At 40.7% G+C, this 24514-nt stretch overlaps 1 protein-coding gene across 1 annotated transcript in view; it reads left to right on the forward strand.

The window, feature by feature from the left end:
- The first annotated feature begins 346 nt into the window (after positions 1–346).
- LOC114697497 (formin-1) overlaps positions 347–24514 on the forward strand; it is a 270035-nt gene continuing 245867 nt past the window's right edge. The window contains exons 1-2 of the mRNA XM_028875752.2: positions 347–3345; positions 4802–4919. Coding sequence (XP_028731585.1) covers positions 1996–3345; positions 4802–4919 — 1468 coding nt within the window. The 5' untranslated portion in view covers positions 347–1995. The remainder of the gene's footprint in view (positions 3346–4801; positions 4920–24514) is intronic.

Below are 24514 nucleotides of genomic sequence, written 5' to 3' on the forward strand. Positions count from 1 at the left end.
AAAACTGAGTCTCCTCCTCTAGTCTTGTGTTTTGGGTATGTAGCTCATGAAACTGGCGTGATGATCCCTTTCCATAATCTCACAGAAGTCAGATTTTTATCAATGGGCATTTCCTCTAGAATGGAAGCTTATTCAGAATGACATCATCGGATCTTTCTTTTTCTTTCTCTTTTTTCCTTCCTTCCTTCCTTCCTTCCTTCCTTCCTTCCTTCCTTCCTTCCTTCTTTCCTTCCTTCCTTCCTTCCTTCATTCCTCCCTCCCTCCCTCCCTTCCTTCCTTCCTTTCCTCTTTCACCCTGCCCTGATGTTTACTTTGTTTTGTTTAATTTTGTTGTGTGCTCTCCGGCAGATTGAGCCCAAAGCCTTGTACACGCTAGGCACACATTCTACTGACTGAGCTACATTCCTAGCACCACACCTTTTAAATTTAGGTCAGTTAGTAACCCCAAAATGTCAGAGTTGGGGGTCACCGAGGAACAATTTAGCCACAGGAACCAATTAGGGTTTGTTCTTTCCTATAAGGTTTGATGGAATATACACACTTTGTTTGTGTTTTCCGTTTGTGCAATCATACATTGTTAAAATGCATTATTGCAAGCAGAATTCCTCAGACAGGGTTTGACAGGAAGCTGTCCCAAGAGGTAACTAAGTAGCTATGATTCCCTTAGCCCTATATCCTCAGATTTCTAGGTCTGCAGCATATAATCAAAATGGCATTTTAACCTATCTGTGCTGGGTTCTTTTGTTTTTGCTTCTTTGCACAAAATGGGCAGTGGAGACCAAAACTGATACATAGTTTAGACCATTAGAGAAATAAAGATCCTTGGGAATTTTTGGTGAATGACTTTGACCAAGAAGGCAAGTTGTATGCCAAAATCGGGCCATGCCAGGTCCATTTATTTGGTTGCAACACCAAAGCAGAAAGGAGTCTCTTCTGCCACCAGGATTTGTAACTCACTGAGGGAGTCATTGCTGCTGAACAGAAAGAGACCTAAGGTTGGCCCATAATCCGACAGTAAGCACTGGTACTTGGCTGGGGCTGTTTATTCTGCTGCTCTACAGTAGGTGGACTCTGGGCGTGGTGGGCGTGCTTGTCTAAGTACCTGTTTGCAGAACACCCACGCAGGGCAGAGCTAAAACAGCCGTAATCTGAAACCAGTCTAGTTGGTTTTCCTTCCCAGCAGTCAGAGAAAATCTGCATTCCAGATGAAACCTGCCGGCTAGCTGGAGGAAAGCATTTAAAAACAAAAAGACATTCCAAGGGTAGTAAATTAACTGCTCTGAGAGTTCTGGGCACTTTGAGAGGATCTTTTTCTTTACTTCCTGTCTTTGATTAGGGGTTTGCAGGAGGCTGTTGATGTAGGCGAAATGCTGGGTTTGGGACCTGGCTGGCCCAGGCCTCTGATTAAGATCAGGATGGAAAAGAGGGCTCACTTCTGAAGTCCTTTGGTCATTTTCTGCTGATTCACTTTGGAATCTCTTGGGCTGCACCAGGGGGTGGTTCAGGGCTGTCAGGACCAGCTTGCCGGCTCAGCACTTTAGGAACCTCAACTTGCTCACCAATGAGGAAGTTGAATGCGACCAGGAGGATCGTAGGCACGGGGCGGAGCTCCTCCTGAAGTCCTGGGCTGGGATTACGGGACAGGCTGACTTTGCCTGCCACAAAACGCCTTTTGTCCTGGGGAGTAAATACGGAAGTCCAGAAGAGCAGCCTGCCTGCCCATGTGTAGTAAGGTGTGCGGCCCCAGCTGCGTTGGGGCATAGAGTTGCCCAGACTTAGCAAGTTGCCCTGGGCACGCCGGCATCGAACAAACCGGAAGGGAGGGCTCTGTGACCTGAAAGAGACCAAGTGTGTTTTCTGAGCAGCTGAAAGCCTGGCTCTCTCCCCGGTCCTGTAGCTCCCTGTCCTGTAAGTCAAGAGCAGATGGAGCGGATAAACTGAGCGAGCAGGGCAGGTAACACAAGGCAGAACTTCTGTCAAGGGCACTGCGGGGACATGGAGGAGGTTGGTAACTCTCTCAACAGCGGAGATGTGCTGGAACCCGACAAATCCGAAGCCGGGCTGGAGATGGCTCAGTCGATCCTGAGTAAATTCTCTATGAAATCACTGTTTGGATTTACAAGTAAATTGGATTCCTTGGATCCTGAAGAGGAAGATGCTGTGCTGAAGTCATTTCGCAGTTTAGAGGTGGATCCCAGCGAAGGCTCAGATCAGCCACAGCCAGAGGCTCCAGTTCCACCTGATCTTGAAAATGATGAGAAGTCCGCAAGCGCGGAGACAGGATCGGAGGGAAATCAGGGGAAAGCCAGATCAGGCACCTCTTCCCCTGGTCATGAGCTGCGTTCACCTGCCACTGTGAGTGTGGATGGTGAGGATGTCATTTGGGTCCATGGGACCCTGGTTCACACCACCAGTGATTCTGACTCTGAAGATGGAGGCCAAGAGGCAGAAGAAAGAAGTGGCCTTGATACCCAGGAGTCGACCACCGTTGTTTCTTCTGAACCATGTCAAGAGCCCAAAGAAAGACCGGGAGATTCTGACGACACTGGGGAAACTGATGATGCAGAACTCCGTGATGATTCTAAGAGAACTTTACCTGAGACAAGTAGCAAACTGGACCCTGGCGGTGATGGTAGCCACCCAGCGGAGCACAGCCACGGGCAGGGCCAGGCTGCAGAAGAAAGGCCCCAAATCCCACCCGCAGCATCAGACCAGACTGCTGGTGTCACCGAGAGTACTGTTTCTAAAAGAGAGAGAGAAGCTCCCGGAGGAGAGAAGTCGTTCCAGCTTCCAGCTTTCTTTAGTGGGCTCCGGGTGCTGAAGAAGGGGGCTACAGCGGAGGCAGGGGAGACCATTACTGAAATCAAACCCAAGGACGGAGACTTGGCTTTGCTCAAGCTGACCCAGCCTGTTCATAAATCCCTGGTGCAGGGAGGCCAGCAGACAGTGAAGAGCCAGGGTAGAACAACTGATCCGAAGGCCACTCCCACTCTCCTGGAGCAGCTATCTCAGCTACTGAACATTGACATGCCAAGAACCGAAGTGAAGGAAGCCGACCCTGAGTTCCCTGGAGCCGACGAGATGGGCTATAGTACTGACCAGGAGAACCAGAAGTGTTCTGGAGATGCCCAAGTCCAGGGTGGCCAGGTGAAGGCAAAGCCACCAGAGACTGCCCTGGAGGCCTTTAAGGCCTTATTCATCCGTCCCCCTAAAAAGGGGACCACAGCTGACACCTCCGAGCTGGAAGCTCTTAAGCGGAAGATGAGACACGAGAAGGAATCACTCCGCGCTGTGTTCGAAAGGTCCAAGTCAAGGCCAGCAGACAGCCCCTCTGATCCCAAAAGCGTATGTAGAATTGGGTTCTGCATTTTGACATAACATATAATGCTGCATTTTTTTCTTTCCAGGTTTCCTGTTAAAATGAATCCTAGTTGCCCGTCTTTATTAGTATTTTACTTTTTTTTGGTAAAAAAGTGCAATTATGATATTAAATTTATCTTGCAAAAGAGTACCAAGTGGGACAGAAGTACATCTCTTTCTTCTGTTTTTCTTGAATGTAATTGTTATCTGTGTAAGGATGCGTGGGAAGGAAGGGAAAATGTGCACCCTGAGTTTAAACATCAATGGTCTTTGTGCTTATAAAACGTTAGCAACATGGGGAAGTGATGTGATGTGCAAGTATAGCCCAAATTTATAGGGATTTCCTCACCATTCAATTATCCTCCTGTGAACACAAGGCTCTCCTTTGAAAGTGTGCCATTTAGCAAAATATGTATTTATGATGTTACTGAAATGTTCTGTGTTGTTTATGTGGTTTCTTGGCTGAGTACTAAATTTAAAATGAGGGCAGGTTTTTAATCCCAACTCTGCCATTTATGGCAAGGTGACCTTGATAATATCTGAGCCTGTCTTCCCATATACAAAAAGAGGAACCTAGCCCTCACCCTTATGGAAAGAATAAATAAAATCAGAGCACAAGATACTCTAGCTAATAAAAGATGTAATTATTCAAAGAAAGTTAATTTATAATGACCAGGGAATATTTGGCATTGAAAGTTCATGGGAACAATGGGTAAAATTTCTTGTTAAACATCAGTTCAGTATAGGATTATCTATACTGCTTGTATATTCAATTGAGCTATTAAAATTAAAGTCTCTAGAAAATTATCATAAGTTGTTAAATCTAAACACACCATAGCATTATAGTTGCAAAATACAACTTCTATTTAAACAAACAAACAGACAAACAAACAAAACTTGAACATGGAATCGATCTCTTTTATTTTGTAATAGGAAAGAATTAAAATTAGTGTGGAATGCTTAGAGAAGTGTGTCTTCAATTATTGCTAATGTTCGCGGAGAATGCAAACTTAGTCCTTAATGTAAATAGTGCAGTTTGGAGCACGTTTGTAAATATTCCTATAAATGTGCCAGATGATAATGCATTTGTTCATGTTTCTGCAGTTCAAAAATTACTGGCGCCCTTTAAAAAGCTGAATAACAAAAATAATACATAAAGGGTTGCATGTTAGGTAGTCTTAAGGGTTTTGCGTTTGTTTGTTTGTTTGATTGATTGATTGATTGATTTTTGTTTCATTTGCTTTAGTTTTTACCCCAACTGATCCTTTACCCTTCTGGAAAAAGTTTCATACTGTACTGAGATGCTCAATTACAAGTAATGGGAGAAACGTGCCACTGGATGTTAAATCGATATTAGAATTAGTGTTAGGATGTGTGTTTTCAGGAATCAATGTGCTTTGGCCACACTCCACTTAAATTATTCTGTACCTGTTTTGCACAGCCGGACCAGAGCCCCACAGAGCAGGACGACAGGACTCCTGGCAGACTCCAAGCTGTCTGGCCACCCCCAAAGACAAAAGACACAGAAGAAAAAGTGGGACTGAAGTACACTGAAGCAGGTAACGTGAAAGGAACCTGGCACCCAGGAACCAACCTCTTCCTGCAATGGCTTTTGGTGCAAGTCCAGAGAACTCTCAGAATTGGGGGTCTGGTTTCATTACACATTGTAACGCAGAAGGCTTCTTCTGTTTTTGCAACTGGTATTAAAGCTCACCACTTTGCACATTTACTCTGAGTGAACCTCTTAGGGCTGAAAGGTGACTGCAGCTGAGTGAATGAGAGGGGGCACACGTGTCAAGTAGGAGAGCCTTTGGGGAGCGGAATGGGGCAGGTAGATTACAAATTCTTCTGGAAGCAGGTGGTTAATGCACATATAATGTTTGTGTGAACTGGCAGCATCGGTAGAGGAGGCGAGTGTGATTCTCCAGGACTGTAATCTGATGTGCTGTTTGTCTCTGAGTAATGCTTCCCAGATAAAGGAACCTTGTGCGGACTGAACATACAGATGCCATATCAGTTACTTGCTCACTTTTGCTAGACAAAGCTTCATTTAACGCATGTCCAATTTTAAAGCAATCTAACTCTCTGGACAACTTCCCAGGAGCTCAACTTGAATCTATTCAAATGGAATAGGACTCTAGATATTTCACTCTTTAAACAAAAAGTTCACATGAAAATTAAAAAAAAAAAAAAGTAGAACTAGACATGAATATATTTCAAGTGTGTGTGTGTGTGTGTGTGTGTGTGTGTGTGTGTGTGTGTGTGTGTGTGTATGGTAGGGGGAGGGGGTTGGTTTTTATTGAAACCTCTTTACTTTCTTTCTGATATTTGGAGACTTATCTGTCATACCTAGGGACTGTCACTCCAAAATAGGGTGACATTGCTTTTATTTTATTTAGAGGACTACCTAGAAATTGGCAGGTGCTAGAAGCAGCTTTCTGAGAAACCAGTCACCGCTGGTCTCTGCTGAGTTTTCACTTAACTAAAGTCATGTGGTAGGAAGGAAAAGAAAGCTGAAGTCCATGATGCAGCTGGACAGGCTTTTGCAAAAATGCCACCGTTTTCCATTTCAGTCCTGGTCAATATTCAGGGGGAAAAGTTCTCCTGTAGAAAAGACCCATTTCCAATCTTTTGTCTGTTCTGTGAGCCCAAGGACTTTGCATTTTCTATTTTCTGTCTTCCTCATGAGACAGGGGAATCTTCATTGCTAAATCTCATGACTTCCCGACTTCCTCTATGTGCCTCACTTTTGTGTCTGTTCCCATTCTACCCATGTTAGCAGTTCACTGCAGTGAATCTTCAGAGGCTGAAGGAAAGCTCTCCCTTTATTCTTCTTTTATATGTGGCTTTTTTTTTGCTGTTGATAAACATGCATATTAAGTACAGTTTACATAATTATAAAAAGTACTTGTTTTTGTAAATGACTCAAAGTTTAGTTGGTTCAGTAGGCTTTTTTGTTTGTGTTTGTTTTTATTTTTGTTTTGTAATATCAAGTATTAGTAGTTAAGAATATACACATTGGCAAGGAAGACTGGAGGTAGTCTGTAGTCTCCACATACCAACCACAAACTTGTGATTTTTCTGGGACAGTAACTACTTCATATCATGTTATTTTTCTGTATTGCTTTTCTTACAGGATGAAAAATACTTCATCCTTAGTGAAAATATGTACAGCCATTTCAGTGTTCTAGCACACACCAAATTGTAATGCTATATATGATCACAATATTGACCCACCCACCAAGTTATTTGCTTACTGTAGTCCAGAGTGAGCAATTAAATGACCTGAGATTTGCCTTAACTAACAAAGAGTGCAATGAGTCCTAATTCCTAAGTTAGAGATTTTTAGTCTTGTTCTAATTAGTTTAGCATGGCAACCTTCTTCATTGTGATAGGCATTTGCTGAGTAGAGAAGGAAAGAAATGTCATATGTGCATCTCGAATCTGGTCTAGTCCAACTTTGAATTGCTCCTTAGTCTTTGTTTTGTGTTATTCCTTTGTCTTTCACTTCTGTAAGCTCACAGGAGCATCCATCCCAGTTAACCTTGGCAGTAGTTCCTGGTCTTTCTGACACGTGTTGCCAGACCTTAATGACCTTAAATGACCTGGGGAGAAGGGGGCAGATGAAAGAGGTAATAATGATAATTCTTTGGGTGGAGTAATACGACAGCAGGCTGGCTATGCACTCCCAGGAAGCCTTCAGTGGTAGTACTTTGGCACTACTCTGTTTCTGTGTCTGGTGCTTGGCTGCCTGGGAATCTTCTAGTACTGATGTATTTTCGGAGATGTGGTTTCCATAGAAGAATAAGATAACCCACACATTTTGTACCTCACTGATAATTTTGAGAAAGTTAACACACACACACACACACACACACACACACACACACACACACACACACCATGCCTATCTTAAGCTCTGTTGTTGAGTAAAGTGAAATCTCAGAAGAATTTGATGTGTAATTGACCACATTTTGTGGACCCTCCATTGGCTTCCCTGCCCCTGGAGAAACATACTGAAACAGCCAGTCTCTAGGGAGCTTAGAGACAGAGGTCTGATTAAAGGCAATTCAAGGTAGCTGAAGTCTTGAGCTTTTATATCTTTGGTGTACTTTATTCTTGCCAGACTTTATTAGTCACTGATGTAAAGAAACAAGAGAGTAAGATTTCAGTATTTCTATTTCACATGTACTGTTGGAATTCTGTGCTGTTGAGATAGGTGGTCATTCCATATAAAGCCTAACTTTTCCATCATGGATTTCCCCTACTCCTCCCTGTGATGCCTTCTGCCTCTTTATTGATTTTTCCTAATCAGCATTCTTTTGGGAGGCTTAAGAAATCACTTAGTCCTATGAATTAATTTTTGTTCAGGCTAAAAAGGAAAGGAGCTGATATAGAAGAATCTGTTATCTTAATGGTGGTTTCTAGAGCCTTCTTAGTCTAAAGGGTACTTCACAGTGGTTGTTCATGCCCACTGCCAACATGCTCCCTCCTGCTATTACTCAGCCATCAGCGTTCTCTGCAGTTCTGGACACTGCAATCATTTCTCTTGGGAGTAAACCTTTTGGGTTCTGCTGGAGAACCCACTGGCCTCAGTTTTCCTGTGCCCATATTAAGGGAATTGCTAGTTCCAGCCTCTGAGCCCTTGGAGCCTTGGTGATGTGCCAGTTGAGAGTTGTCACTTAGTGGACTTCCACAGGGGCTGGAGTTGGCCTCTACAGAGGGGTTGAGTTGGGAACTCTGTTAGCTCATAGTGTGCCTGAAGTGCTTTGCCCGCCCCCCCCCACCTCCAGCATGTCTTGTGCTGTGCCTTCCTATGCTGTTATTGTCAGTGTGATCCTGTACTGTGTTCTGAATGTCTCACAGTCACTTTGAGTGAACAGAGTTTTACCCTCATTTTTTTTTTTTTTGGCTTGAGCTGGGACAGTCTGTGCAATTTATCCATATTCCTCTTAGAATTGCCATTCTTTCTCCCAATACTATTGATACAAGCTATGGTTAGTCTTTGGTTTTTTCTTGTTGTTGTTGTTGTTGTTTTTAAGTGGGTTACTCTGTCTTCTTGCCCACTGATAAAATTCAAAGAGAAGCCAGGTCATCTGGAGCCACTTAACAGACAGATCATAAAGAAAAGTGACAGCAGATCTCGAGAGGCAAGTGAATTACGCCCTGCGCAGGTACACTGCCTGCGGTTCTTGAAGTGACTTTGCTGCTTTTTTCCTCCTTCCATTTCACAACAGAATTTAATTTGGAGCACAATCTGAGTTAGAGATCTAAGATTGTTTCTTTCATGACTTGTGAATTGATCTCACAGCAGGGTTTTGGAATAACTGTCCTCTCTCTGAACTAAGGTCATGCCTGCTTTGGACTTCCCTTGGCTATGTCTTCATATTTCATTGGCATCTTCAGCCCTGTGGTGCCATAGCACACCTCACAGTGGCACCTCCAGTTCTCCTGTATACTTCAAAAACTGTTTTTGGTTTTCTGATATATCTATTCTTCTGAAACTCTTATCAGAGGGGTCCTTTTTGGGAACTTTTTCTTGGGATTACATTGCCTTGTAAGTTAGTGCGAGGTAAGAATGAAAATGCTTGCATATATTATAGAAAACTCTTTATTCAGAGTGCTTTATGATTTTTGGAAAAATTAAAGATATCTGCTTATGTATAAACATGTCTATATGCCCTTATATGTGTTTTGTATTTACCTCAATATATCTGCAGACACGTTATTTAAAAATAAATGCACTGTTTGAATTTGCTTCTTAGATTAGTGTCCTGTTTCCAAAATCATTCTAACAGTCTAATGACTGAAGCTTCATGGCTTTTGTGGATTTTCTTCCCAAGTCTGGAGTTTGTCCCAGCTAGGGTCCCACTTGGACTTAGTGAATACAGAGGTGCCTTCTCTGAGTCTTTGTTTAATGATTCTAAATGTTTGAGACTCCTTTAAAACATAGTGATGGGGCTTGAGGGATGGCTCAGCAGGTAAAGCCTGTAACTGTAACTGCCCTTTCACAGTTTGATTCCTGTCACCCACATGGTAGCTAAAAATGTGTAACTCCAGTTCTAGGGGATCCAGCACCTTATTTTGGCTTCTGAGAGCACTGTGTGCATATGCCTCACAAACGTACACACAGACAAAACACTCATATACATAATATAAAAATTAAATAACTCAGAAAATTTAATAAAAAAAATGTGGTGATAGCGAAAGGCTAGTGAAAAGCATGCTGGCCTCAGCATTTTATGGTGTGTCTGATGCCTAGCCTTATGTGTACACCCCCAGATTCAGCTACCCAGCCATGTGTGCATGCTTCCAGATTCAGATGAGGGGTTTCTGTCCTTGACACTTACTCCTTTTCGTCCATGTCCTACTCTGTTCTGTGACTGATAACATTTCTCAATATTTTATTATGGTGTGCCTAAAAATCCTGAGAGAAAATAAGGTGAAAGCCTGTGGAATTTAAAATGTGTTAGTAACTTACAAGTTAGTAAAGTACTTGGAAAACACAAACACTTGTTGAATTGTCAATCTCTTTATTGCTCATGGGAAGGGGACAGAAGCAGTCATATCTCTGATAGGAAACGTGGACATTCGGTTTCTCTTCCTATGCACATCTAGGAAACCTTGCTCTCTACTGCTAACACTTCCAAGCTGAAATACTGTCCTCTGAGTGTAAGGGTAACTATGGCTTTTGTGGAAAAGAGAGCTCAGCACAGGGTACTGAAGTTCTCAGGAGCAGGCTGTCAGCATGGGCGTGTCTCCTGGGACTTAAACTTACAGAAGCTTGGAGCAGCTCAGAACAGCTTGGAAATATTCCTTATTGAGAAACTTGTGGGTCAGCCCAACCCTCACCTGAGTATCTGCCCACCCTCTGGTTTGTTTCTCATTTGCCTTTGTATCTTTATGAAGTGAGGGAGCTCTTCCTGGTGAGTCAGACATGCTTGCTTCATCAGCCAGGGAGAGCTAAAAATATCTTGGAATATTTTATTGGCTCACTATAACTTGAGTTTTAATTTCCCCATTCATGGCTAACAGAGTGTGTTAGCTATGGGTGGATATTGCTTTAAAGTCACGTATCTAGAAGAATTGCCCTGGGTCCTCTTAAACTGCCTAGGTGACGGATTTGCTCGTGTGTTCTATGGGCATTTGTGTCGTGCTGTTCTGCCAGTCAGTAGCATGAAGTAATTTTGGTAGCACATAAATCGGGAGCTATACATACTAAGGACCAGGACATCCTTGCATTTTGAGGGTCCATCAGATGGAGAGACTGGGAAGCTGGAGGTGAAGTGAAAGTACTAAACTTCTACTTGCTGTAATGCTTGGACTGTGGAGGGAGAATAACTCTCCCAATCTCAGTGCTGACCCATTTACCACATTCAATGCATTTTTTTAATGTGGGTTTTTTGTTTGTTTATACATCTGTGTAAGTATTTGTCTATTATTCGAGGGGGCATCACCACACGCGGAGGTCAGAGGATAACTTGAGATGTCAATTCTCTTTCTTTCATCAGTGGTCATTGGTGGTCAGACTCAGGTTCCCTTTGTATATATTACAGCCTTAGCTTCCACGTTGCTGTGTCTTTACCTCACATTACCTTTTGTTACAGCTTTGTAGCTAAGTCTTTCTAGGATTTTGGTTCTTGTTGCAGTTTAGGCTGCATACATATACATGAACAAGTAAATCAATTAGAAAGTAAGAAGGCTGGGGGTACAAGTACAGTGACACAGTACTTATCCAGTATGCATACCACCCTAAAGTCAAGTCCTGGTAGTACAAAAGAAGCAAACACACACAGACAACACACACACACACACACACACACACACACACACGCGCGCGTGCGCGCTGGGTAAAATTCCATTCATAACTAGATATCAAGAAATACACTTAAGTGTGTAAAAGCTGCAACAAGAAAAACTGTGCAAGCTTACAAAAGCACATAAACTACGTCTTGAATAGCTGGAGAGACAGCTCATGCTTCCTGAATGGGAAGACACAGCATTATGAGGTCCCTTCCCTCAAATCTAAGACACATTCCTTTGGAATCATTTAGTAGATCCTAAAAAACTAACTCTGTTTGTGTGTGTTGCTCCTATCTCCTGTTTATTTCAGTAACGCATCTATTTGATTGTATAAAACTCCACTTCATGAGTCTGCTTTCAGTCCTTTAGTGTGTGTGTGTTCCTCCCTCTTTTCCTCCCTCTCTCCTTCCCTCCCTCTCCTCACTGTGTGTGTGTGTGTGTGTGTTGTGTGTGTGTGTGTGTGTGTGTGTGTGTGTGTAGAAGTCATATTGACAGATTACTGTTTTTTGAGGACTTTCTAGTCTTTTTCTTTTTTCTATTCTTTTCAGACAGAGTCTCAATGTATACCCTAGCTGCCCTGGAACTCTATATATAGACAGCCTAGGCTGGCCTCCATCTTGGAGACTTGCACGTCTCTGCCTCCCAAGTGCTAAGCTTGAAGGAGTGTTACCATACCTGGCCTCAATACGTAAAAAATAATAATAGCTATATCATTTTTCATTGCCAACAATACTTCATGAACTTATATTTCTTCACATACTGCAAGCATTATATTTTTTTAGAGTAGCCATTCAAATGACTATGGAATGGTATCTCTTGTGCTCTAGATTGCATTCTCCACTTGTGTGATGCTGAAGGTTTTTTTTGAGAGCCTACTGGACATATGCATAGCTTTGTTGGTGGCAATTTCTGTTCTAGTCCTCTGTGCATTTTTTAATTGGGTTGTTTACATTAGAGAATAAATCACAGTTGTCCCCAAGTCCTCCCTGCTATCTGGAACTTGAAAAATAAAGCTGAAAACAGCAAATAGTGGCCATCTGGATGTCGTTCTTGATTTCAACGGCTTCCTTTCAGTGTTTGAATTGACTGCACCAGGGAGAAACTTATTAAAATGACTTGTGATATTCTTGAGTCTGGTTGGTGACTGGCATTTTTATTTTTATTTTTTTTTCCTGACGGAGTCTCTCTGTGTAGCACTGGCTGTCTTAGAACTCACTCTGTAGACCAGGCTGGTCTTGAACTCACAGACATCTGCCTGCCTCTGCCTCCCAAGTGCTGGGGTTAGAGGCATGTGCCACCATCAACTGATATTTTGATTTGTTGATGAAGATCCATTTCTACTTTCTTGAGAGTTAAGTACCGTGCAATTGTGGTGTAATGCTGAATTTTATTTGATGATTTTCTGGTTATTTATTTGAACGTTGTCTTATTTTCATTAGTGTAGTAGTTTAAAAAAGAACTGTCCCCAATAGGCTCATGTGTTTGGAATCTTGGTGTCCAGTCAGTGACTCTGAAGAGATAATAGAACCTTTAGGAAGTAAAGCCTTGCTGGTGGAAGTATGTCACTGGGGGTGGGTGGGCTTTCAGTCTAGAGCCCGCCATTTCCGGTTTTCTATCTTTATCTCTATTTCTCTCTACTTCCTCTGTGGGGCTGAGATGTGATCTCCCTGCTTCTCCTTCGTGCTGCTGCTATGCCTTTTGCACCATTACAGACTCTATATTTCTGGAATTGTAAGATAAAATAAACTCTTTCCTCCGTCAGTTGCTTCTGGAGGTGGTATTTTACCACAGCAACAGAAAAGTAACCAATACAATTAGCATATATTTATTATTTACAATAAGAATTTAATTATTACATTTCATACATGTGAAGATGAACATGTATAATAAACACATTGATTATGTGCATTATATATACCCCTCCTCTGGAAATCTGGCATCTTAAATAATGAAAAATCTTCACTAAAAATATCCTTGTGACTTCAAGACAAAGAGAAATGTTAGGATATTTCTGTATATTAAGTGACAGAGTACAAAGGCCAAGGAAGTATACAGTATACTAAATTTGTTAAAATAGAAATAAAAGACTGATTTTCAAATCTGTCTTCTGTTCTCTCTCTCTCTCTCTCTCTCTCTCTCTCTCTCTCTCTCTCTCTCTCTCTCTCTCTCTTCTTAGCATTAGGACTCCTTCATTTTACCAGTATTCAAGATAAGTAGAGGTGAATTCAGATAAAGAGCTGCCATTGTGTGCTGAGCTTCGTGGCATGGCTAGGGTGACTCCTAGGGGATTTTCCTTGACTTTGTGAGAACACATTCTATCTCATGATGTAATCCTAGAACTTGCAAATGGCTAAGATATCAGAGTCTGAGATTGTATCTTATTCCTATTTAGTGACACTAACACATTAAGTATATTCTTCGTTGGTACTGTTATTAAATTTGCAAATGTATTTAATAATATATCCATTCATTTAGCAAATATTCACTGCATACTATGCATAGGTAAATTGATAAGTACTTGGAATATAATGATGAATATTGCTAGATTCTTACTCTGAAACAGTCGGTGATTTTATTTTTAGTTTTTAGTTTTATTTTTGGCCAAGGTATAGCTTGGTAGGTTGGAGAATGAAGTGTGGGAAAAATGTGTAACATATCTGAAAAGGCTTAATCCAACATCCTAATTACTCTGATAGAATACGTGGCATGTGTTTGAGGACATCAGTCCTTCGTGGAAAAATTAGAATAAGCCTCACAAAAGTTGGAAAATGATAGTCTGGGTAAGTGGGATGAAGCTAAGGAAGAGCAAACGCACACACATCAGTTCCTTGTGGTTGTTATCAATAAATAAATAAGCAAACTGGGCCTTATACTCTCAGATATTCTAGAGGCTGAAGCAGAAGGATCCCAAGTTCAGGGCCATCCTGAGGGATAGGGATAAAGAGTATGGTGCAATGGTATTAAGCCTATAGATTTGTAGGATAAAGGGTCTTGAGCAGGAGAAGGAATATATGTGGTATGCCATGTTGAGGCCTGGCTTGTAGACATTTGGGGAAGCCACTGAGCAATTTTAGGCAGAGAAATAACATAACCATATATAGTATTAAGTCCTCTAGGATATTAAGGAAGAATGTTAATGTAGCAGGGGAGGTAAGGAAAGGAGTGGTCTGAGTAAGAAGTCTTGCCTGGAGTTCTTTGTGTTGTCTAGAGGGCAGATAGTAGGGGCAGTTAGTGACTTCCATTGTCTTGTGGACAGATACATTCTAAGTCTTCATTATTTGTGATGCGGTGTAATGATGGAATTGAGATAATTCAAATCAGTAGATGCCCTTGGTTTCATTTTAGGTGGTGCCTCATCCTCTTTTTCATATTAAACCTGTTGCTTCAGATATTGGAAGCATAAATTAGATCATTTGAACTTAAAACATTTACTGTTTTGCTCATCCTGGGAAGAAGGTGAAACTTAAAAGTTTATATATATATATGTGTGTGTGTGTGTGTATAATATATTACATATGTACATATAATAGGTACACATGTATATTATATATGTGTGTTCTTTATTTTTATGAATTATTTAATTATTAGATGAAACATGCCTTTAGCACCTGACCATTTCTTCTTTAATGAGTTCATATAATGCAAGTTGTCCAAAACCAACTTATCTAAGAATTATTTTTCTTAATAACTTATTTTTAATAACAAATAATTATCATATTTGCAACAATCAAGTAAGGAAGGAAACAATGCCAACTGCATTATCTGATACCTTTCCAACTCGGCCAATTATTTATCTTTACTTCATCTTTCAGATTCTACCCACTTTTCTCAGTATCAGCTTTGCTTTCTTAACAGAGACCTTGACTATCCTCCCCCACTCTCATGACCTCTCCTGAATCCCCTGGCCATCAGACACTGCCCATGACAGCTGTTTGATTATTGAACTTGTATTTAAGCTTCATACCACTTGTTAACACTTTGTTCCTTGAGCCCTATTCAGACTTCCAGTTTTCTCTGAAGAATAGTCTTGGGAGTCTTTTTAGTAAGATGCTCAAGCATTTGAGTAATCAAGACATGAAGAGTCTTCAGACTGAGGGACATAGCAGGCCTTTTCTATGGGAGCCGTGGAGACAACTTATAGCAGCCTGCTTCCCAGGTGCTCCCCTGCCTCTTGGTACCTGAGATGCCTTTGTCTGCACACAAAACTACACAATCTTACCTCAGAGGTTTATTCTGGAGCCAAATATGAGTGACCATGGCCTGGCCTCAGATTTAGTTTCTCTAAATTCCATGTTTTGTGTTCCAACATGCTAATAGTTTGATGAGTTTTTATGGTAATGGAAAAAAAGGAAGTCATGAATCAAGGCACTTTGAAAAAATGTTGAAACATCAGGTGGGTGGGTTGAAACCTCTGCTGTAGGCCTCGGGAGTGGCCCCATGGTTTTCTTAGCCTTTGGGTTGGTAGAAAGTAGCATTTTTTTTTAATACATTGCAAGAGGTTTATATCTGCCTGTCACAGGATATTCTGTCACACACAGAGGTGAGCAAGGAATGGCTGTTTAGGGGGCTAACAGTAGCCAAAGCCTAAGATAAATTGTAATTAGTTTTTGAACCTGCAACAATCCCACTTCTCCTCAGTCACTGAAGTTCTGTTGAGTTAATCAGCTTTGCAGAAGGTTCAAGTTGACAGTACAGTTTCTTTCTGGAAACTTGTTCAGAGTTTATTAAATTGCCTAACAGCATATCCTACCCATTCTGATAAAATGAGTAACTTACTCAGAACTAAACTTACAGCCAACATTCTTTTGAAAATGTTTTTTAAAATATTTTTTTTTACATTTTTATCCCATAGAAATTGTGAGGAGATGATTAATGCAAGTCATTCTGTCAGAAAACTGTCTCACTGGATAAATTCTGTGGTAAAACTGAAATTGAAATGTTTTAAGAGATAAAAAGAATCCATAAAGGAGTTCTGAATGTTAAAGCAGAATTTGTTCATACTTTTTAAAAAACAGATGGTGCTGGGTGTTGTAAGGCAAGATGTTTATTAGATTCCATTAACTACATTTAAATGTGCTAGAGTTGTTTGAAGATATCAGTGTTCCTAAGATCTTCATAACTTGAATTTTACAAGTTTAAACTTGAAAATGTTTTAGCTGTCAATTTACTTATGTGTAAGGAGTATGTTATTTTTTGGAAGGAAAATTCCCTAGGTTCATGCACAAAACAGTTTGGAGAACACTGTTTTGGGTTACACTCTGAAAAATACTGTTCCCATATCACCTGAGACCTTGTTGAAAGTATGGACTGCTATTAGTGGATCTCCTCTAGGAATGAACTATACATGAGTCAGTGCTGTAGGTCAAAGCAACCAGCTCATTTTACAGAAGTGTCAATATTGTTTATCTTTCCCCAGGGCATGGCCGAAACTGCTCTCACTGTGGCTTCCTGCCTGGTTTACAGTGGTTATAACTGGAGCCTAAGGTTGCAGAGGACACAGACAGCTCTCTAGAGTGAATCTGCTCAGAGAATTCTTTTCTCCCTTTCTCTAACCCCAGTCCCAAGTCTGTCCAGAGTTCCCATAACTACACAGGGTCTCAGTCAGTATCCTGGGTCATTTCCTCCACTCTTTATCCCTTCTTCCCTCTCACCAAGCCCAGATTAGCCCTGGAGTGTTTGAAGGGATGAGACTGTAGAGAGTAGGATGTAGATATTTCCACAGTGAAAGACCACGTCCTGCGGTGGTGGACCCACAAAACCACTCAGTGTCTGTTCTACATGGCTTGCTAATCTTTGAGTTGCCTCTGGGAGGTTTGCAAGAGAAGACTTGGGGTGTTACTTTATTTGTCCATTTTTAATAGTTAAACTAGAGTCAGTGAAGGGCTTCAAGCCTCTTTAATAAAAATTATGTGTGGATTTCAGATACAGACCCATAGCACAGAAGAACAGGAAGAAATGCAGTGAGATGCTCCCAGTCGTTCTCTTAGAGAGACAGTTGGGGTAGCTAGAGCGGGTACCTGGACAGAAGAACAAGTAAAGAGGAGGTGGTAAGGGGGATACAGGCAAAGGGAACAGAAGATGGGAAGCTTCTGGGCTCGTGGTTCTCAACCTTCCTAATGCTGCAATCTTTTGATACAGTTCCTCATGTTGTGGTGATCCCCAGCCATGAAATTATTTTTGCTGCTACTTCATATCTATAATTTTGCTGCTGTTATGAATCATAATGTAAATATCTGATATACAGGATATCCGATCTGTGACTCTAAAGGGATCGCCACCCACAGGTTAAGAACCACTGCTCTAGGCAACTGTGTAGTTTCCATCACTGGAACAGCTAAGCAGTTTGCAAGGGAGAAGTATCCTGAAGTAATACAAAGCAACAATCTTTATCAAGAGGACTTCGAAGTGTTCATGGGTAGAATTCAAGGGTCTGTTGAGTTGCATGTGAATAACCTCAGACTGAAACTTAGATATTGTAAAATATTTGTTCAATTGTCATCAAGATCTGTAAGCTCTTCAGAACTTTCCTTTTTTATCAGTTTAAGTATACAGGAGTTTTATAGCACTTGGAAGTCAAGGGAGGTGGATCTGAGTTCAAGGCCAGCCTGTTCTATACCGTAAATTTCATGCCATCTAAGGCTACATAGTGAGACTCTATCAAAATTAAAATAGTTTTAGATACCAATTTACATATGTGGGTTTTTTTGTGGATTAAAAAATTAAAAATGTATTGTGTGCATGAAAGAATTTGAAGAACAGAGTTCCTCATTGCACTTGAAAGAATGTTATGCCACAAGCACTCGTGACCTTGCTACAAATGTAGTTTACTATAGCTGGGTCTCATTCAAGAATAAAAATACATATGGTTAAAGTTGACATTTATTGAGTTAGTTCTGTGTGCCACAGCAGGTGGATGTGGCAGACTCATTTCTACAAAGTATCAGTACTGTCTTGGACCTCCCAGTAGATCTTGCTATTTAAAGTGTTAATACTGGAACACATAGGTTACATTGCACTTAAAAACATTTAAAAACTGAATTGATTTCTCCTGCAATTTATTGTCTTTTTTCTTTATAACCGTAACACCATTATTCTGGGAAGGGGTCCATAGATTTTGTCAATTGTCAAAGGCTTTTGTGATGCAGAAAGATTAAGAAGTGAGCCTTTGTTTGAACATTGTAGTCCCACATAGAATGTGTTTGTTTTGGTTCTGTGTCAAGTGAACTGGGAGTTACCAGATATATTTGAACAGAGGTATGACATTATAGTCCTTTTGTTTAGAAAGGCTCCCTATGGCTTCTGTGTTGACTGGAAAACAAGGTAGGAAGTTGGGTGGTAGGTAGACTTACAGTCACAGGGAAACTAATTATCAGAAGACAGTAATGAGAAGCCAAGACAAGAACTAAATTTCATAGGAGGTGGTGACTTGGACTATGGTGATAGTAATGGATACATTTCTATGTATTCATTTGGGAGGAAGAGCCATTACAATTTCCCAATAGATTGAATGTGAAGGAGAAGAATCAGAAAGTGTCCATTTTTGACCAGAGCAAAGGAAATGTGGAATTTCCATGGCCGGGGGAGAGAAGTGGGTAGATGAAGTGTGCGTAGTAAAATTGGCATGCTAATTTGTCATGCAGTATCAAATGTTGAGCTAGCACTTGGAATTATGAGCGGGTGATGGTGGAGGAGGCTTTCTGAGCAGTAGTTACACATTGGAGAGTCACTGTGTAGGCAAAAGTCAGTGTTTAAAACTTTGGGCTAGGTGAGATGGTCATTGGAGATGGAGAAGGTGAATCAGGACTGGTCCAGCCAGGGACTGGACCAGGAAGAGACTGAGGTAAAGTTTAGTAAGAGCTTACAGTGAGGCAGGAAGAAACCAAAGCATCTTGAATACAGTTATGTCAAAGAGGGAGAAAGTGTGCCTGTTGACACACTGTTTATGTCCAGGTGCAGATAACGCTCTCAGCACTGTCTAAGTATCAACCCTGTGACTCGTAAAGCCCGGGCATGGGAATCAGAATCATTCCCTGGACAGATGAGGAAACAGCAGAGAAACTGAGCCCTTGGGTCCCATGCATGGGGATGACAGAGCTGAGACCTGAAGCAGGCCTTCTCAGTCCAGAATCAGTTTCGTTAGTTACAATGCTCAGATCTCTGAATCACTGATCTGTGCGAGTGGAAGCAACTCCTCAGTACTGGTTCAGAAGCAGAGCCACACCAAGATACCCAAACTCTTCGTATAAGCTGTTTTCATTCCACCAATAACTAAAACTAATTGTGGAAAACATACATATAAACAGAAGGGAAAATTTTTTTATCAATTATTTTAATAACTACAGAGTATTAGAATTTTGATGAAGTTAAATAATTGACTTTACTAAACATATCAAGTTGATATTAACAATAAGATTACAGTAGTGGTGGGTAAAAATTTAAAACTATTAATCATACCAAGTTGATAACTATTTTGTCATTGTAACAACATTGTAATGAATACTTGCATCTGGATCTTTGAATGAATTCTAAATTTCCTTTGGGGCGTGCTTTCAAAGGAAGACTTATCAAACTCCCCATGCACCTCTTCAGAATTTGAGATAATTACTAAAGATGGCACTCATTTCTCTCTCTTAATTGATCTCCTCGAGTGTCCAATGGAATGGAATATCATAGTATCTTCCTCTGTAAATGCTTATCAGCACAGCGCCTGGTTCATACAGCATTCTCAACAGATGTTACTGATTGTACTAGCAGAGCTCTAGCCACAAGTAACTACCATTCTCTCACTGATAATTATGATAATAAGGCTTAGAAATTGTTGATTTTTTTTAGACATTGGGTTTTATGACTTAAAAGAGAGACATAATAATGGTATATTGCCATTCTGTATATTGCCAGTATATCTTTGATGATCAGCAAAATTCAACATTTGTTCCTATGTCAGTGGGAAATGTCAACCATGACCATGACTTTCTATTTCTGTGGCACCTGTTACCATAGCAACTATGTCAGTGAGCTGTAAATGAAATGCATAAACTTCATGAGCCTGGCTTCCAGTTTACTGATTATGAAAACTGTAGAAGATGTAGAGCCTCAGGCTGTGTAGCTGGGTGCCTGGATGTTCCTTTAGCTGGCTTCTCTGTTAGGGACAAGTGCAGTTGTGACTCCGGTTATTATCTTAATGAACTGAAATACATGATACTTGGAAGAATAGAAGACTATATATTCCTAAGGATGTAATGGATTTAAAATGGCCAGATGGAAGGACTTCCTAGCTGGCAGAGATGAACTGCTGCTAACTAGTGGTGCCCAGGGCTGAGCTTCAGGAAACTGCTAGCTGGAAAAGAAGGTTTGCAGAGGACCAGGCCTAGTCTAACCTATTCTGTGGGATGCTAGGCCTCTTGACTTACCCAAATATTCAGATACATCAGCCACAAACTCTCCAGTGCTCATTCCTTCTTTGAGTACAAAGCTCAGATTCTCATATCATGTTTCCTTTCTCTTTCTCAGTACTAACTGAGCTGGATAGTATTCTGTATATATTCAGAGGTTAGCTCTACTGCATGTTACCTCTGTGGCTTTAGGCAACTCTTTAACCTTCCCGTGTCTTGGTTTCTTTTCCCCTAATATGGAAGTGGTATGTTAACAGGCACATAAAATTCTTATGAGCTATTATTAAATTTTATTTAATGTATGATATACATTGTCTATATCTGCTATTTGGATGTGCAATCATAATTGGCAGCATTTTTTTTTCTTTGTGGAACATAAATACTAAGCATGTTAGAATCAGTGGTGGCTTCTAGTTCCACATTTGTGGAAATGTCATTTGCAAAGCATGAAAACATAGGTTTGGCAATCTGGAATAATAAGAAAGAGTTGATTATTATCCACTTGGTTTTTAGTTACACCCAGACTAGAACAACCCACTAAACTGTGAAGGATATATCTATTGCAAGCTCCTTGTAAGAGAGGCCTTAAGAGTAAAACCAAAACCCAGTAAAGAATCAGACATCAATGTACAAAGTGTCACATAATCTTTGTGTCCTTTGCAGCCTTGCAGGGCTGTATTCTATGACTATCAGAGTCTGTATTTTCTTGGTATACCCATCTATCAATGTCCCAGAACCCCAGTCTCTAATTTCCCTTAATTGCTATTTGGAATTTTTTTTTCATCCTGACTTCTCAATTCCAGGAGAATTTTCTTTCATTTTAGTTAACTAATGCTGTGTGTCTACTTTGTGGACTTTAAAAAATGGTAAGGTATAACATTCCAGGTTTTCCCATTATTTTCCATCATTCCAGGGTTCTTCCTCAGCTTTCCACAAACACATACCTACTTTCTTCTTGGAGTCTTGACTCCATGTTCTTTTCCCTGTCTGTCAGCACTTTCCTCTCTGGAATTCTGTGATATTAGATTCCCTTTAAAAAAAAAAAAGATTTATTTATTATGTATATAAGTGTTCTGCCTGCATGCCTATAGGCCAGAATAGGGCACCAGATCTCATTATAGATGGTTGTGGGCCACCATGTGGTTGGTAGGAATTGAACTCAGGACCTCTGGAAGAACAGCCAGTGCCCTTAACCACTGAGCCATCTCTCCAGCCCATGATATTACCTTCTTAATAATGTCTTAATTTCTTTAAGGAAGAGACACCTAGGAAACCATAGTTCTAGAAGGATTCTAATTCTTATTTCTTCCTACCTTTAACCCGAACTGCAAAAGCTGCTATAAGAAAGTTCTGGAACTCTCCAGGTTCTGCCACTGAGAGTCTGTGTTCTCTGGTTATGTGTGGCCTTCCATGCTGTGTTCTCTGATTACATATGGGTCCTCCATGCCGCCTGCCGTTGTCTCTGTATACCCAGTCCACACTCCACTCTCAGCCACTGCTACTTCAGATGCTTTCTACCTCTCCTCAGACAGCCAGTTCTCCCCCTTTCCTTATACTCTGAATATTTGGTTCCATTTTAAAGCTATAAAGAGGTTTTTAAAGTATGCTAGAAAATACATTAGGTTGGCAGTCAAGAGACCTGTTCCCAGCTCAACAACTATATGTATTTTCCCCTTGTGTGACCATAAAATGTGATTCCAAGTAATACAGATCTGTGATTTTCTGTTTTTAATTATATGAGTGATTTGAGTATCCCTACCTTAATTTTATTATAAGGATTTAGAGGGAGGAGAACTGGCCTCAGTAGCCTCAGAAAATACATCTTTAAATTCTGTGATCTTACGGTTTTGTTTTGTGTATGCTTTGTGGCACTATTTCTGGGGAGACGTGAACAACTGTCTGTTTACCCGGATATAGAACTGCTGACACACCAAAGTGTGGATACCACCAAAGTCCAACCTGGTGAACCAGTAAGTTTTATTGATGTTACTGACAGGAATATGGATTTGGGGTTACTTATAGAAACAGAAATAACTCAAATACAACTGAATCACCAAAGCCTACCCCAGCATGGGTGACAACCCATGAAAGCTGGAAATGGGGAGTGAAATCCAAAACCTGCAGGTGGCTCAACAGGTTGGAGAGTGCCCTTCCCAGGTAGCTCAGCTGCTCTGGACCTTTTCCAGGCACCTCTGCTTGTTCCTCCTTTTTCCAGGGGGCTTACCTTGTGTGAGAGTATCTCTCTGCAGTCCTTACTGGTTATTTATGCTTGGCAAGAGAAGGGCCTGGTGAATCTGGTCAGTTTCAGAGACTTCCTGAAGCCACTGTATTGTTTACTTCTTGGGCTTCAAGTAGCTTCCCTACAGGTTGGAATGTTTCACCTCCTGCCTAACATCCTGTGTCTTAATAAGTTTCCCTCCAAAATGGGATGTAATTAATCTGAGAGGAAACTGCTTCACAACAGTATAAGACTTCAGACTAGCATTAATTTTCCAATGCCATTTACTGTAAGGTACATTTATTCCTTTTCAATTGCGTTATTCAATTGCGTTATTCTCAAGCTAGTAAAACAAGTCTTTATGGTATGGTTGTATCAGTAGTAAGGTGGAAGAATTTGAAGACACTTAAGTGCTTTTCTCTGTAACTATTCGTAGATGCTAGAATCTCAGGGAAACTGCATGCAGTAAGATAAAAAGAGCTCTTGGTTAAATGCAAGGTCTTGGTTAAATGCAAGGTCTGCTCCAGCTTGAGTTGTCATATATAGAGCATACCTTTAAAAATTGAGATGCAGGGCTGGAGAGATGCCTCAGGGTTGAGAGCGCTGGCAGCTCCTCCAGAGGTCCTGAGTTCAATTCCCAGCAACCACATGGTGGCTCACAATCATCTACAATGAAATCTGGCACACTCTTCTGGTGTGCAGGCATACATGCAGGCCAAACACTGTATATACAATAAATACTCTTTTAAACAATTGAGATGCAAATGTAGCCTCCTGATACTTGAGAATAAAACAAAACAAAGCAAGCAAGCAAACAAACAAAAACCAATACAGTAGTTCTCTATTTTTTCTACCTTATCAAAATTACCTTTATTCGGATATCTGTCTTTGGGGTTGGGATCTAGGCATGAGCCAGGATCAACTTCTGTAGGTTTTTCTAATGTAAGCCAGCCCTGAAAAACAGTAGATTAGCATGGGGCAAAGGCTTTATGAGATGATAAAATAGGCTGTCTGGTGGAAAAGTTTTGACTTTCACAGTTCTCTGATTGTCTCATTTATGTTCCTGATTCTGAGGTTAATATTGCTGAGCAAGATCAGAGTTAGTTAGCTGGGCACCTCCGAGTTTCCCACATGTCTTATTATAGCCTTTGAGGTTACTTTATTTTGCACTGTATTTTATTAGAATCAGTGAGTGCTTTTTCTTTTTGTATGAATACCCTTGTTCATGGTATTCCCAGCCCCGTACAAGAAGGGAAAGTAGAGACATCCATATTTGAATGTGTTTTATCTCTGTTTTAGTGTCTTATTTATTTTCGAAAACTAGAAATTTCTCACTGAATCAATCGTGAGGAAGTCAGTTATCTTAGGAAGATCCTGTTACTAAGAGGAAAAAAATCCTAAAAAGTGACCACAAGGAACAGCACAAGCTTGATTATTTTAAAAAGGCATGTGAGATATGTAGAACCATTAATTTTTGGCTATCCAAAAGAATCTAGTTGATAGTTCCTACCTGTGTGCATGTATAGTCCTGTATTTCTACACATTGCTGGCCTGCTGCACAAAGTTTCCATTAAGAAGCCTTGGAAATCTTAGAGTTGCTAGACAAATTGTGAACTTCATACATAAGCAATAAATATATATTTAGTTTAATTGTATGTGACATATTCCATAAACTCATCTGTTGTTGCTGTAAGTCCACATTCTGAGCGCAACTGAACATCACCTGTTTTTGTTCTACATG

The sequence above is a fragment of the Peromyscus leucopus genome, chromosome 4 (genome assembly GCF_004664715.2).
Source record: "Peromyscus leucopus breed LL Stock chromosome 4, UCI_PerLeu_2.1, whole genome shotgun sequence".
Taxonomy (NCBI): domain Eukaryota; kingdom Metazoa; phylum Chordata; class Mammalia; order Rodentia; family Cricetidae; genus Peromyscus; species Peromyscus leucopus.